At 46.1% G+C, this 14861-nt stretch overlaps 1 protein-coding gene across 1 annotated transcript; it reads left to right on the top strand.

The window, feature by feature from the left end:
- Positions 1–1995: 1995 nt before the first annotated feature.
- On the top strand, positions 1996–4584 carry LOC135827613 (uncharacterized). The gene is made up of 4 exons (XM_065340079.1): positions 1996–2472; positions 2582–2716; positions 2923–3132; positions 3390–4584. Exons 1-4 carry the CDS (start codon positions 2041–2043, stop codon positions 4251–4253), a joined length of 1641 nt encoding a protein of 546 aa, XP_065196151.1. The 5' UTR covers positions 1996–2040; the 3' UTR covers positions 4254–4584.
- Positions 4585–14861: the final 10277 nt, after the last annotated feature.

The following is a 14861-nucleotide window of genomic DNA, read 5'->3' as shown; positions in this document are numbered from 1 at the left end:
TTACAATCTACAGTTCTGGGTGGAAGGAATCAAACGCATCCACCAACAGAGAAGATTACAATCTACAGTTCTGGGTGGAAGGAATCAAACGCATCCACCAACAGAGAAGATTACAATCTACAGTTCTGGGTGGAAGGAATCAAACGCATCCACCAACAGAGAAGATTACAATCTACAGTTCTGGGTGGAAGGAATCAAACGCATCCACCAACAGAGAAGATTACAATCTTCCGTTCTGGGTGGAAGGAATCAAACGCATCCACCAACAGAGAAGATTACAATCTTCCGTTCTGGGTGGAAGGAATCAAACGCATCCACCAACAGAGAAGATTACAATCTACAGTTCTGGGTGGAAGGAATCAAACGCATCCACCAACAGAGAAGATTACAATCTTCCGTTCTGGGTGGAAGGAATCAAACGCATCCACCAACAGAGAAGATTACAATCTACAGTTCTGGGTGGAAGGAATCAAACGCATCCACCAACAGAGGAAGTTTCTACCCAAATCTGATAGGTCAAAAACTAACGTCACCCTGCGTTTCCCTGTGAAGCAACTGGCCAAACTCGGCACAGAGAAGAAACAATACCAAAGAGGCGCGTGCGCCGGTGCCCTTCAAGGGGGGGGTGTTCCAGTGAGGGGACTCCCGCGGGAAAAATTTCAGAAGATGAAGCAAAATCCTGCATTTTGAGCGAAAAAAGGGGGGTTCCGGGCACCCAAGAACCCATATGGGGCAAACGCCTGCCAAACTCAGCCAAGGAAAAGTGAAAGATCAAGACGGTGACATGGGGGTGGGGTGATTTCTACCATTGTCAAGTCATCATACTTACGTACATTTGGCGAGGCATCAAACAACGAGGCTGTAAGTACACAAGAGCATGACATTAGCTTTAGTGAACGAATCACCATGCAAAGAGGAGAGATAGGGACGGGGGAGGGGGGGGGGGGTGGATAGGTTCAAGTTATCTCCCACACGTTGAGCTTGCAGGATATTGCTATTCTCACACACTCTGCTGGATGGCGGAGCAAACTAAAAACACTTGAAATCATTTAAACCGGCTACTGAGCCAATAAATATAATTAAAATAGAATAGAAGAAATCACATGGAACGAGCTATAAAGCAACTATCCAGGTTGTTGAGTGTCTCGGTAACATGCCAGTTTTGTGTCCTGTTATCACACTTTATGACTGTTTATAATCTTGATACTGTCATGGATAGTTGCTTCATAACTCGTTTCCATGTGATTTCTTCTATTTTAATTACATTTTTAAAAGAATTATCCCACTTAGCGTGTCTCAGCCCACCTATGCAAACCCTTCAAACAGACGGGTGTGACTGAAGTACAATGCGGCACATTTAGCTGAAAGGCCGACACCACGCTCCGAGGAACCAGAGCTCAGAGACCACAAGCTGCTCAGCCTAGAGCTCTGAGACCACAAACTGCTCAGCCTAGAGGTCAAGTCTCCTCAAAACTGTTTATTTTGGCTGGTAGTTTGGAGGAGAAGAGAATAAACTGAAATGAGAATTTTCCATCAATGGGCCTAGGCACTGGTTGTCCTGGAGAAAATTACTTCGCTCAAATGCAGTGAAGAAACAGTTCCCTAAATACGCAAAATTAGGGCAAAGAACATACGGTGTTGTACGAAAAGAATTGGTTCAGTACTTTGCAATGCTTTGGGAACAGAAGAACCCACCAAACTACTTTCTACAGAGGAAGCTGCAAAAAACCTCCAAGTTAAAGGGGCACTCCGGGAATATTTTCGGTAGTGTGTTCTCTTCATGAGGGCTTCGTATGGCCCCCAAGGAATGGGGAATCGCGAAAACTAGACCCAAAAAGTCGATATATGAAGCCAGGGAGGGCCAAGTTTGTCTCCTCCGCGGGGGCCTTGATGACGTCACGTGTGATTAGGAGCTCAATTGCGCTCCCGGAGCTCGAATGGGAACACTGCTGAAACTGTCGAGGTGAAGCTTTACAGGGCAGCTGTCAAGTTTGTTTCTTTCATGTCGTCGATGTGCCAGCTTCAAATTTCCTCTCGGTCATGCCGAGGTGCTGTGCTCCCGGCTGTTCGAACGATTCGAAGGATGATGCCTGCAAGAATTTGACGTGGTTTACGTTTCCCCACGACAATGAGTTGCGTCTTTCGTGGGTGAAAAACATGGGCAGAGCAGCTCGAGTCGCCGGTGGGAAAACACACAAGCTCTTTGAGCCAATCAAGTGGGATCGTTTGTGTTCAGCCCACTTTGAACCGACCTGCTTTCAGCGTGATATGATGAGCGAATTCATGGCTAGCGGAGCGATGAGCCAGTCTGGCAAAAAGCGACCTCGTAAGCTCGTGGAGGGTGCAGTGCCAACGTTATTTGCGAGTTCAGGTCTGTCTGCAAAGTCTAGTTCCACACCGAAAACAACACCTCGAAAGGAATCACTTTACCTCAAGCGAAAACGCGAGCAGGAGGAATCAGACGAGGAGCTGGTAAGTGCAATTTGCTTGTTTGTTTCCATTATTGTGCTTTAGTTCTGTTGTAACGTTAGCGCACTATTTTTTGTGCTGGTGCATTGTACATGTACTCGTAATATCACAGGCTGCACGAGAATGTAGAGGACCAGGCCCAACGAGCACAGGGACATCCTATTCCACCACATCCATGCCTGCGTCTGTCGAGTGTGAGGAGGTTCAGGAGACAGCCCAATCACATAGCAGTACAGCTGTTCTTCAGGTCAGTTTAGTGACGCTTGCAAACTACCTGAATATTGCTAGTGGTTTCCTGTGATTGTCTTGATTCTGAGGTTTGTGCTGTTATGCATCTCAATAATGGATTCAACAGTGTGACCTGGAAAGTTTTGAGTATTGTCAGGTATTGATATCCATTTATCCTGAGCAGATTTGCTGGTGTCTGTGGTGTTGGAATTTGTCATCTTACAGGGTCCATGTCCGCCATTATGTACTACATGCACCACTAACGATGAAGAGACCGGTGCCTCTAGCTCATGTGAAGATAATGACTCTGTTTTTGAGCCAGGTGAGCCGGAGAGTGGGGATGATGAGAATTATGACCCCGTGTTCGACAGGAAGTTCATAGTGTTTGAGCAAAACCTTGACAATCTCTTTCAACGCTGTCAGGAATGTGGTGAGGTAAGTATTGTTTGTACATATAATGGTATTTGCATTTGTATAACAACTAGGTATAGTGTGAACCACAGTACAATGCTATTATTTTTTAAACTAGACACTGATGATATGGGAAAGAAATTTTTGACCAAATCTTCTAGGGTATTTTTTTATGCCGCATCTTCCTGGTGGCATGGAATTTCTAATATCGACTTGGATACTTTCCTTGTTGATTTCACAAATGTCTGCTGTTTTTGTCTTTTCCTGTTTTTTTTTCCCAGAAAGTTGCACAAACATCCAAGACTACACAAGGATCCCTTCTGATCGTGACAGCTGTATGTGTATCAGGTCACACTGTGCAATGGAAGTCGCAACCTAAACTGCAACGTGCACCCGTCGGAAACCTTCTGTTATCTGCTGCAATATTGTTCAGTGGCTGCCTGTACAACACCTTCTCACTATTCGCGTCGCTATTGAACCTTTGTGTCATGGGCAAGTCTGTGTATTACGAAATACAACGGAAAATGTTGTGCCCTGTCGTGAACAAAGCGTGGAGCAATCATGTCGGCTCTCTCCACATACTGGCTACTGACGAACCACTGAAGTTCATAGGAGATGGTCGATGCGACAGTCCGGGCTACTCTGCCAAGTACTGCACCTACACCATCATGGAAGAGTCCACGGATTTGATTTTCGATTTTGAACTGATGCATGTATCTATGACCGGAAACAATAGTGGTACTATGGAGAGAGAAGGGCTGCGCAGGATTCTTCACCGATGTGAAGACAGCCCTTTCAGCATTGTTCAGTTTGCCACTGATAGAAGTGCGCAGGTCAAGGCCATGATGAGGGACAGCTTCGGAACGGTCAACCACCAGTTCGACATCTGGCACTTTGCGAAGTCCATTTCCAAGAAGCTGACCAAGGCCACAACGAAAAAAGATATGGAGATGCTGAGGAAATGGATTCCTGCCATAGCAAATCACCTTTGGTGGTGTGCTTCATCTTCGCCAGGAGATCCGGTTCTGCTGCAGGAGAAGTGGTCGTCGCTGCAGCACCACATCACGAACGTGCACTCCTGGGTAGGCGCCACTAAGTTCGTGAAGTGCGCCCATGAAGATCTTCCGGAAGATTCGAGCACATAGTGGCTTGCCAGTGGATCCGCGCAGCACGCAGCCCTCATCAAGATCTTATCGGACCGCACCATTCTGGCCGACTTGCTGCATCTGACGGAGTTCAGCCACACTGGATCCCTGGAGGTGTTCCACTCCAATCAGCTGGTGTGGACACCAAAGCGCATCCATTTCTCCTACACAGGTAATTATGTGTTATGAATGTGGTGTCTGAAGAAGTGTGATTTGACCACCACAACGCTTATCACTACGTGCGATTGTTTAGGCTAATATGCAAGAAAAACACCTTGACTCAGTCGTGACATGTATACATGTAACTCATACAAAGACTTTATAATAAATTTTACATTTTACAACCGATCTCTACCTGTGCAGGAATGTTGGCCAGACAGCAGCTAGCAGCATTGAACCACAATAATAACGTTGGCAGAAAGCAGGCGAGAAAGGCAGACGGAACAGAGCGTTGGAAGTTGGTCTTCCCCAAGGCGAAGAAGGCTTGGGTCGCACGGAAGATATACTCAAAGAAATCAATTTCTTACATGTACCGACTCATGCAAGATGTGATGGAGACCAAGGCTGCAGTTCTATCAGGGAAAACCCCTGAGTGCATTGCCAACTATCCCGATGTCCCAACGGACATTCCTGCCAACATCGCTACTGTGCCACGTCCTCCAAAGGAAGACGTGATCACCCAGCACATGTCACGCCTGCAGTGACTGCTCTTCAGCATGTCCGCATGCTCTTCTCTCTCTTGCTGTGAGCTGTGCAGGAATTGTGTGTGCGTGTGCGCGTGCGTGTGCGTGCGCGCGCGCGTGTATGTGTGTGTGTGTGTGCTGTACGCACTTGTGTGTGTACGAGTGTGTATCTTACACACCGTTCACTTCTCAAACAACAATAAGCCAATAATTCGCCATATAAAAGTCTAACACTCGATCACTTTCATGTCTCTCTCTTGGACACGATATTATTCTAAGTACATTGTATATTCTGCAGTCAGCACCTCGAATTCAAAATACATAATTATGTGTGTGTGTATGTGTGTCCGCGTACGGGGGAATGAGAGAGAGAGAGAGAGAGAGAGAGAGAGAGAGAGAGAAAGAGAGAGAGACAGACAGATATTGACTGTAAGCGCACTGTCAACCAAGCCAAAACGGCTCTTCTTCATCGTCTCTGGCATCTTCAAATCCTTTGTACTGCTGTGATGGATCTGGAAAAGCTTCTCTAATGGCTGTTACTATGCACGATGGAATCACACGCCTGTCACCACGTCCTAGGTAGCCATGAACCCACCAAGTATACTGTCTGTATGCTGCTAGACGTAGTGACCTACATGCAAAAATACAAATCGACAATTGAAAAAGAAAATTGAAATTTGTCATGAATGTTGTTGCACACACAGCCATAGATAGACAGGAGCAAATGTCGTGACATGCAAGACTGATTATAGTCATGTCCGTAACAAAGTCACATTCCACACGCAAGAGTGACGATGGACGAAGTGCTTACCTGTTTGCATGGATGTCAGTACGAGGATCCCGAAATTCTCTATACGCCGTGAGGCATATTGTCAAAACAGTTTGGTTTAGACAAGCTGGCGGGAAGTCGGGGTGATGTGTAACGCATGTCAAAGCGCTGCCAATGCTTACAGCTCCAGTGCTCTCTCGACAGCAAAGGCAATCGACTGCCCTCTGCATTACCCCACATTTTTGGCAGGAACACCAAGCGTTGTTTCCTTCTCGACCAGTGAAGTCGTCTGGTCCAATCTCCTGGCCCTCATCATGCTGCGCTTCTACCAGGGGTACCGCAGCAGGCTCAGGAGGTCCTTCAGGTTCCTTGGAGTATGGCTGCAGCTGTGAAGTTCGGGACTGTCGACCAAACATCGTTCTTCATCACTAGAAAATTCAAACAACTAATACCTTCAAATGCAGAAAATTTGAATCCTAATCACACGTGACGTCATCAAGGCCATCAGCGAGGAGACAAACTTGGCCCTCCCTGGCTTAATATATCGACTTTTTGGGTCTAGTTTTCGCGATTCCCCATTCCTTGGGGGCCATACAAGGACCCCATGAAGAGAGCACACTACCGAAAATATTCCCGGAGTGCCCCTTTAATCCTGGGATAGCTGACGTTCCGATAATCGCCATTCTACTGCATTTGAATGTAAGAGAAACCAACCAGCACTTCCAAAGCACAGAGGACCTGAACTCACCAGCATATTGATACGAGGTGAACATCAAGAAGATAACTACCGTCAACTCAAGTTGCCGGGCCATCTTGCTAGACAGTCTGAAAATCACAAACAACAGCACACATCACAGCATTATTGAAATCTCCAACTTTTCTAATTGTCCACAAACTCCAACGGAGCCACCTAATGCCTGAGTTGGATGTCAAGAAATCGGCACTTTACAGGCATTTGGTAGGTCACGCTGATTGTTGTCATTCATACTCAGATTCTTCTTTCACTGTGTTGTGCCGTGCGAGTCATACTCATGATATGCAGCTTAACATTGTAGAGGCAATCTTCATTCACTTGTGCAAGCAAGTGTTGTGTGTACAGAAGGAAAGTGTTATCACCCTCAAATTGTTCACGTAGTAGTTTAGTGCGAGTGTGGTGAGTGTGATAGACCGCCCCTCCATTCACGTTTCCTTCCGTCTATTCAGGGTTGTGCTTTGTTTTGCTGATGATGATGATTCACGCAGGCATGTTGTTACCTGCTAAAATAATCCTCTGCTGAATACAATGCCATGTACTTCCAAGTAGTATAATCACCTTTTTGTTTCGCTCTTTTTCCTGTTTTTAACTTTTATTGAAACAAGTTCAAGTTTCGTCTCCTCGCCCCCACCGTTGTCGACAGAGGAAGAGCTGAAAGGATTCCTTTTTCGGATAGCTGCTGCACGTACAGCCTGTTCTGCTTCTCGAAACGTGCCCAAAGTCAGTGTGACCAGCCTAGTCTGTCAATTCCCCGTTCAGAAGAAGAGATGGGCTGCACAACCGATGGCGAGGTGCACGCACGAGTTATCCCCGGCCAATGACTCCGTATGTGGAAAACAGACAACTTTCATCTTACAGGGGAAAATGGTCGATAGTTAAGTTGTACGTTAAGAGAATTGGCGTACAGAAGTCAAACACTGGGGAGGTTTGAACAGGTTATGGGTCTAGCAACGGACATCCTTATGTATTACTCACCTGCAGATATGGCTCGGCAAGACTTTCTTCCTCTCTTCCAATAGACGTATTAATAAAATTCTGCAACAGCAACGATTACTTGGATCTCTACTGAACAGTAGCAGTTGGCAAGTTCTTGTTTCCTGTGTATTACTATTAGAAGCAGTTAGTCGACAACGGAGGAGCTCCGGAGGCTGGCGGTTCAGATGCAGCCAGGTGCCTCTGGCGGCACCAATGCGCGTGCAAAAGTCCTGATTTGGCGTTGACAGTCCGGCCGAGCATGACCCCCCGTGTAATATGCCGGCATTTTTTTAGCATTTTCGGTACAATCCGCGAACCCAGCACTTTGGGCTCGCGATGCAGCATTTTGGGGGAAACGGAGCACTTGGCCGTTGTGTGTCAAAATTGAGAGAAGAAAAACTTCCAAAACAAGAACGTCACTTCCGCATTCCGTGGGCTAGCTTCTTGTTGAGCATTTTCCGAGCATTTTCGGCAAGGTTTGGGAGTATTTTCGGCAAGGTTTACGAGAATTTCCCAAAAGCATTTTCGGCAAAGTTTCGGGCATATTACGCCGGGTCCTAGCCGAGCATAGCAGGCCTGCATAATGGCCAATGGGATTACAAAACCAGCTCTGCTAACCCACCCTTGTAGTTAGTGCAGTTGGTGTTTTCCTGGCTGTCACGTCACGTACCTGCGAATATAGTGCGTACGCGCCTGTTAGCTTTCTCGCCCATAAATGTGGGCCGCAGCTTATGTATAGCATTGAGCCTGCGGGGAAAAAGGGCTCCTTTGTAGGCCATTCACACGACGCGCAAACACATCATCCATATACAAACCGCTCCCCTGGGCACACATGCCTCGAAGACATTGGATTGCCGCAGAATGCAGCAAAAACTTCTCAGCTTCTGGTCATAAAGCCCCTGCCTTGGCGCAGATGACTTGCACCGTGAGGTGTTCTGCCATGCTGACAAACTTGCTGTCACGCATTCGGCTAAGTATTTCGGGGTAATACACGATGATGAACGGTCCTGGAAACCCCACATTGCACAACTGAGCCGCACAACTGCTAGGACCATTGGTCAGCTCTGGAGGCATGGTCAAGGACTTAGTTTGCGTGCAAGAGGCGTTTAGTTCCTCTGTATGGTCCTCTCTCAGATATACTATGGTTCGAATAGCTTTCTTCCTGGGCCTTCTGCCAAGCTGCTTGGACGTCTGGAGAAGATGTTCAAAGCCGGCATTCGTGCAACCTTGCAACAGTGCTTTCTCACCCCCACCGCACCGCTTCTGGCACTTCTTAGTATTGTCGGCCTGGCACACACATACATTCAGAAATTTTTACAGCGCTGTATCAATGGATATTGTCGCCTACTCCTACATCCTACAGCAACTCTTGCAACAACTGCTCCAGACACCGTGCAGAATGATCACCGCATGCATCACTAGGTGGCAAGTTTCCAAATTGGTCCAAGTCAATTCCCTTCGCAGGACTGCTGGTCGTTCGAGTATGATGTTTCAGGGCAGTATTGCATAACATACTCTCCCTGCTGATGTAAGATCGATAACTGCTGCCAATTAATTCGAGAGAGCCCTATCTGATATTGACCTACTCTACGTAAACTTGTAATTTCTATGCCAACAGTTAATTAAACACCTCTCGCTGTATTTCATGTTCCCTGGAGTGCTAAAAATCGTGCGCATCCAACACAGTCTGCCAATATTCACACTTATTCATTTCACCTTCCTATGCGCCGCATCCGACAGCCATCCAATCGCCCACAACTTTTCCAACCTCCCTGGCTGACACCAGCCCTGCGAGCTCAGATCAAACGCAAGCGTGATGCATTCCGTCCGTACAAAAAATTCCCAACACCCGCAGAGGCTGGTGGCTGGCCACGGTGCAGCGAAAAGAAAGAAGAAATACGCAGACTGTGACTGAAGGCTGAGGACCCTACTTCACTCATTCGAGGCACGACCACCTCTGGAATTCCTCAGAGGAATTGCACACAACCTGACCTTCAACCTTGTTGAGTGATTAGCTGGAATTGCAACATTTTCGCTGCTTGTCTATTGTTCCTCATTGATCTCCTCACCTCTGTACACAAATGAAGACCGCCTCGATAGGCTTAAAATGGCCTCTGGGGAATCCTTGAAATAATTATATTAAAAAATTCAAAATTCTTCAACGTTGTGGAGTGATTGCAACATTTTCGATGCTTGTCTATTGTTCTTCATTGATCTGCTCACCTCTGTACACAAATGGAGACCGCCTCGATAGGCCTCTGATCTGGGGAATCCTTGAAATATATTTAAAAATTCAAAATTCTCTCCGTCCTTCTTTATTTTTCTTTCTTTCGGTGAAATGTCTGTTCGGCGAATTGGCCGCTCGGTGAACTGTCATTCTGTGAGTTGTGCATTCGGTGAAATGGGCATTCTGTGAACTGGGTATTCGGTGAGCTGTCGTTCGGTGAGCTGTCAGTCGGTGAACTGTCGCTCGGTGAATTGTCGTTCGGTGATATGTCGGGACACCGTGAACCGCCCTTTCAGAAAATTTGGCCGAATTCTGAGATTTTAACAAGAAATCACTGAGTAGACATGTACATGTTTTGCAGCCGGTGTGCCATGCTCGGCCAGGCTGTCGACTCCATACCGGGACCTATCGGGACTTGTTGCATCTGAACCGCCAGGCTCAGGACCAAAAAGACACAAGTCACGCTATCACGCTACCCACTAACACCACCAGTTACTCATCAGTTCCCTCCTTGTGTAACTTGTATTATTTTTATAACTTAGAACCTTCCAAGCAGGGAGTTTCAAATCTTTATTCTCACGATAGCCAGTGGCCAATAAGAGATAATAGCAAGGGTACATAACCCCCAGAGTGTGCAACGCCTGATCCAGCTCTGCATAGGGTCTTGGTCGAGCGGAATCGGATCTTTGCGTACACATCCGAGGGGAACCCGGGGAGTCGCGGGTACTCTTGGATCAAAAACAATGGCACCCTGCCTCGAGACCGGCTTCGCGCTGGTGTGGAGTGTACGCATGACATCAGAAGATCCGATTCCGCTCGACCAAGACCCTACATGCCTATGCAGAGCTGGATCGGCGTTGCACACTCTGGGGGTTATGTACTCTTAATCTTGATACTAGTGTAAGAAAGGAGAAAGAGTGGGGACGAATTGGGTGGGCAGAGCCTAGGGATTAATGACTACCGTACTTAAGTGTACGGGCAGGGGGGGGGGGGGGGGTCGCTACACGAGCATACAGAGTTGTGCAACAGGAGGGATATCTGAGATTTGAAGAGAGTACGAGAAGGGATTTCGCGAAGCTGGGTGGGCGAGCAATTAAAGAAATGAAGGGCCTTCTACAGGGGAGAATGAATAAAGATTATTATTATTATTTAGAAAAGCGATCCTGTCAGCTTTTCTATTATTGTGTTCACATGGCAAGAAAAACGACACCGCTATGCTACGTAAGTTTCTACGTAAGGTGCTCGGTATTTCACTTAGGCTACGTAAGTCTCTACGTAAGGTGCTCGGTATTAGATCTACCAACGGGTGGTAGCCGCGTGCGGTGCACGTGCACGGCAGACATTGTGTTGCATGCAGTGCAGTCCGTGTTAGAACGTTCGGATGTGCATGCGCGAGGAACTTCCTTCTTTGGAACTGCTTCTTGTATGAGCTGTTTTGGATATTTCGTCTCCTGGCCTGGCTTATTTCGTTTCGGCGCTGCTGAGACCTCCTTTCGCGGAATATTACTCAATGACAGGTGAGTTGACCAGTTCCCTTTGATTCATTTCCTTGTGTTGACTCTTTCATTTACGAAAAGTGTGCTGATTTTGGGCGGAATGCGTATTAATAATGGAAAAGCTGACAGGATCTCTTTGTTTCCTTCGATTCATTTGCTTATGCTCACCCTTTCATTTACGGAAACGTGTGCTGATTTTATTCGGATTTAGATCCATTTTTATCTCTTTGCCCTTGTCTACAGTGTGCGAAGAACGCGAGTTCACCTTCTTAACGGTAAGGCTTATGTTAGATGTGTTGTCGAAATACTCATATTCATTGTACATTGGTACGTTACAAGTAAGGCACTGGTCAGTGGCATACTATCGTTGGCAGTTCCCAATCTGGAGGGAAAGGTTCAAGGACCCATTGACCGAGTTTGCAAAATATATTCGCATATCAGGGAAAATCGCCATTGTGGAGGGGATCAGTAACTTGTTTGCTTCATACGAAACAAGCCAATGGGTGCAGTCTCGTCTCGTGAAGATCTTGTACTTGTATGATTGGATTTGTTTACTCAAGTCTGGGCTGTTTGATTTATTATTTGTGAGTACCGCCGAGATTGCACTCAGCCCCAAATAAAGTTTCGTGCCGCCAAAGCAAGAATTATGATCTGCAATCTGTTTGTAGTACATGTACCTGCAAGAATGTGCTGTACATGTATCGTACTTTCTCTGTTGCTGTTTCAGTTGCCGTCATGTTTCTAAAGAAAGGTTCAGTAGAGAGGTTCTGCAAAACGAAAATTCGAACGAAGTTTCGGGACAGTCCTTGCGAAAGTGTGTACGAATTTTTGCACGAATTTTGCGTTCTGCACATTTTCGTAGTTTGCGCGGGCCAAGTGCACGTACGCCATGACCCGATCTCACGAATTTTCCTACGACAGTTCATTTCGCGTCCAAAGTTGCGAAAGTTCGTGCGAAGTTTAGCACTTCATGACATAGAACGAAAGTTTGTACGCATTTTCGTTTTGCAGAACCTCTCTGGTGACTCATTTGTTTCATATGAGACGAGTCAATGATTTGGTGTGGCTTAGAATCATCTTTCGCTGTAGAAGAAATCTATTCGTATGTCTATTGGAGAAATAATTGTATTCACTGGTTATAAATAGGTTAAGACAAACTCACAGAATAAATACCATCGGTCCCTTGGTGTTCGTCCTAAAGAGGTTCGACTGGATATCATTCATACTCACCAAAAGATGTGTAAGATTTTATTATTATGGAGTGCCTTGTTTATCTCTCAGTACCTCCAACCATTGCCTTGCCCCTTTTATCCTCAGGATCAGTGTAGTTGTTGGAAGGAGGTGTCGGACTCAGCAATGTATTTGTTTACATTTTAATACATGTTTATTGTTCCTCTTTTGCTGTGTTGTTTTAGAAAATCGTGGACTAACAGTTTGAAGTCATTGAACTACTTCCAAAAGTTGTATCGACATCAACAGGATTACCATTTCAGTGCAATATGATGCAGGATGACCTTATCACGAAAACCCATGATTATAAACCATTATAAACACAGAATCAACAAAAACATCTGCGACACGCACCTGGTTACATTTCTCAAATAAATCTGATCGAGGGTGGGGAGATTTGAAGTATCTGAAAGGCAAGACAATTTTATGACAGAGTCATGAAATTCTGCTAGAGCAACATGCACAGAATGACCTCCGTATAAAAAATGTATCACCACTGTCCACCACTACGTACTACTCACATGTTTCCCCGCAGAAGAACATGCATTTTGCCATTTTCTGCAAGAAAAGGCTTGCACATCAATGCGTATAATACGGTATTGATCTCTTGATGTGATGTGAAGGCCATCATTTAGTTTAAATTTACATATTGATATAGGGCATTCCATTGATTGGTGACAGAAAAAACAAAAGAAATTATAGCAATAAAAACTGCTTTATGGCAGTTTTCTAAAAAAAGGTTATTGTGTTCTAGTCCATGGACGTCGGACCCCGTCTAAAAAGTAAGAAATTAACGAAATGTGATAGCCGAAAATTAAAATTTCACACAAAACCTCACAATAATCACACACAGAATGAAAAGCTACATGTAGAAGACCTTTTCCCCTCGTGATCCTCTTTCCTATGCATGCATGACATGCATGTTGCCAATTGTTGGTGCAGTACTTAGTTTAGTGTTGAAAGCAGCATTTCAAGTGTTGTGATTATTGTGAGGTTTTGTGTGAAATTTGAATTTTTCGTTAATTTCTTACTTTTTAGACGGGGTCCGACGTCCATGGACTAGAACACAATAACCTTTTTTTAGAAAACTGCCATAAAGCAGTTTTTATTGCTATAATTAAGACAGTGATCAGTCCGCGGAGTTGGCAAGTGCCAAGTACGAGAGCGACGTAAATTATACGAAGGTTGCAGGTTGCTAGCAGTATGATATAATTGGGCCAGTGCATGCGAAAACGTGTCTTCGGGGGAAAGCGATTTCTTTCAGAATTTTGAGAAAATCGCTCGGAAAGAAGAGTTATATTTTTTTGTGGCTCGATCGCGGATCTTGTCTACATTCCTAATCGATCTCAAGACGACAAGAGAAGCGACAAGCGATCGACTTGCAGCAATCATCATGGACGTGGCGGCGCAGGAGGAGTTGGAAGTAGCACTTGAGGAAGAGCCTCTGAGTAGACACACTCGCGGCAGACGCCGAGCAGCACGTCGGTTGAGCTGCACCGCTCGCGTGATTATCGTCGGTGCGTCCAAAGAGATCGGCAAGGTTTACTATCGAGGAGGAAGACGACAATTTATTTGGCGAGTCGTGAGTCGGAGCAATCGGCAACTAGCAGCTGTACTGCTCACAGTAACTCTGACGAAGCCCCAGCTAAGCGTCCGGGAGTGAAAGACTCCTGCGTTGAGGTTGAAGGCGAGTCGAGAGCGGATGAATTAGGCGGAGATTCTGTGGACTCTGCAAGCGACGATGAGCAGGACGCGCTTCAGAGCATTGCCGCTGTGGACTCACTGATCCTCGAAGGCTGTGGCTGTGTTTGGAACTACCATATCAGCAGCTTCACGCCGAGCGCAATCCTCCATTACGACGACTAAATCTCGGCGATGAAATCGTAGGACCTCGGTTTTTTTATATAATTGCTGTGCTGGCTGCGCTGCACGCATGACGATCCTGTCGACTGTCGCGCATCAGTCGACAGCTTCCGCAACGGAACGGACGCGCATCACGTTTGGATAAACTGTGATGGGATACATCGTGTGTGGAACCGCGTTTATGCAGCTCCATGATTGTGGTTGGCAGAACATGACTGTGTGCAAGTGGACAAGGAGAACAATAGCTGTCATCCTGGTGCACATGGAAATCTGGCAATGTGCCTTGGAATAAATTTAGTGCAGAAGTGGGAGACAGAGCGCAGCAGTTTATTCTGAACTACAGCTTAGTGTTCAGTCTCCCACTGTCTGCTGCACCAAGAGGGAGAAGTGAGGAATCTCCCATAAACTTACCTATGTCTGTCGCCTACATAGTGCTGGGGCCAAGTCCGAAAAAGTCGCTTTATTGAGGAGTTGCATTTGACACCTCGTCCAGGAAAGATTTGACTTCAAATTCGGAGAGGCGGGCTCACTATAGGAATTTTGGAGAAAACTAGAAGTTCCCAATGTTGTCCGTTTGGAAGTTATGAGCTATTTCCAAATTGCTTAGGTTA

The sequence above is a fragment of the Sycon ciliatum genome, chromosome 11 (genome assembly GCF_964019385.1).
Source record: "Sycon ciliatum chromosome 11, ocSycCili1.1, whole genome shotgun sequence".
Lineage (NCBI taxonomy): Eukaryota > Metazoa > Porifera > Calcarea > Leucosolenida > Sycettidae > Sycon > Sycon ciliatum.
This window is presented reverse-complemented; position numbering and strand designations above follow the sequence as displayed.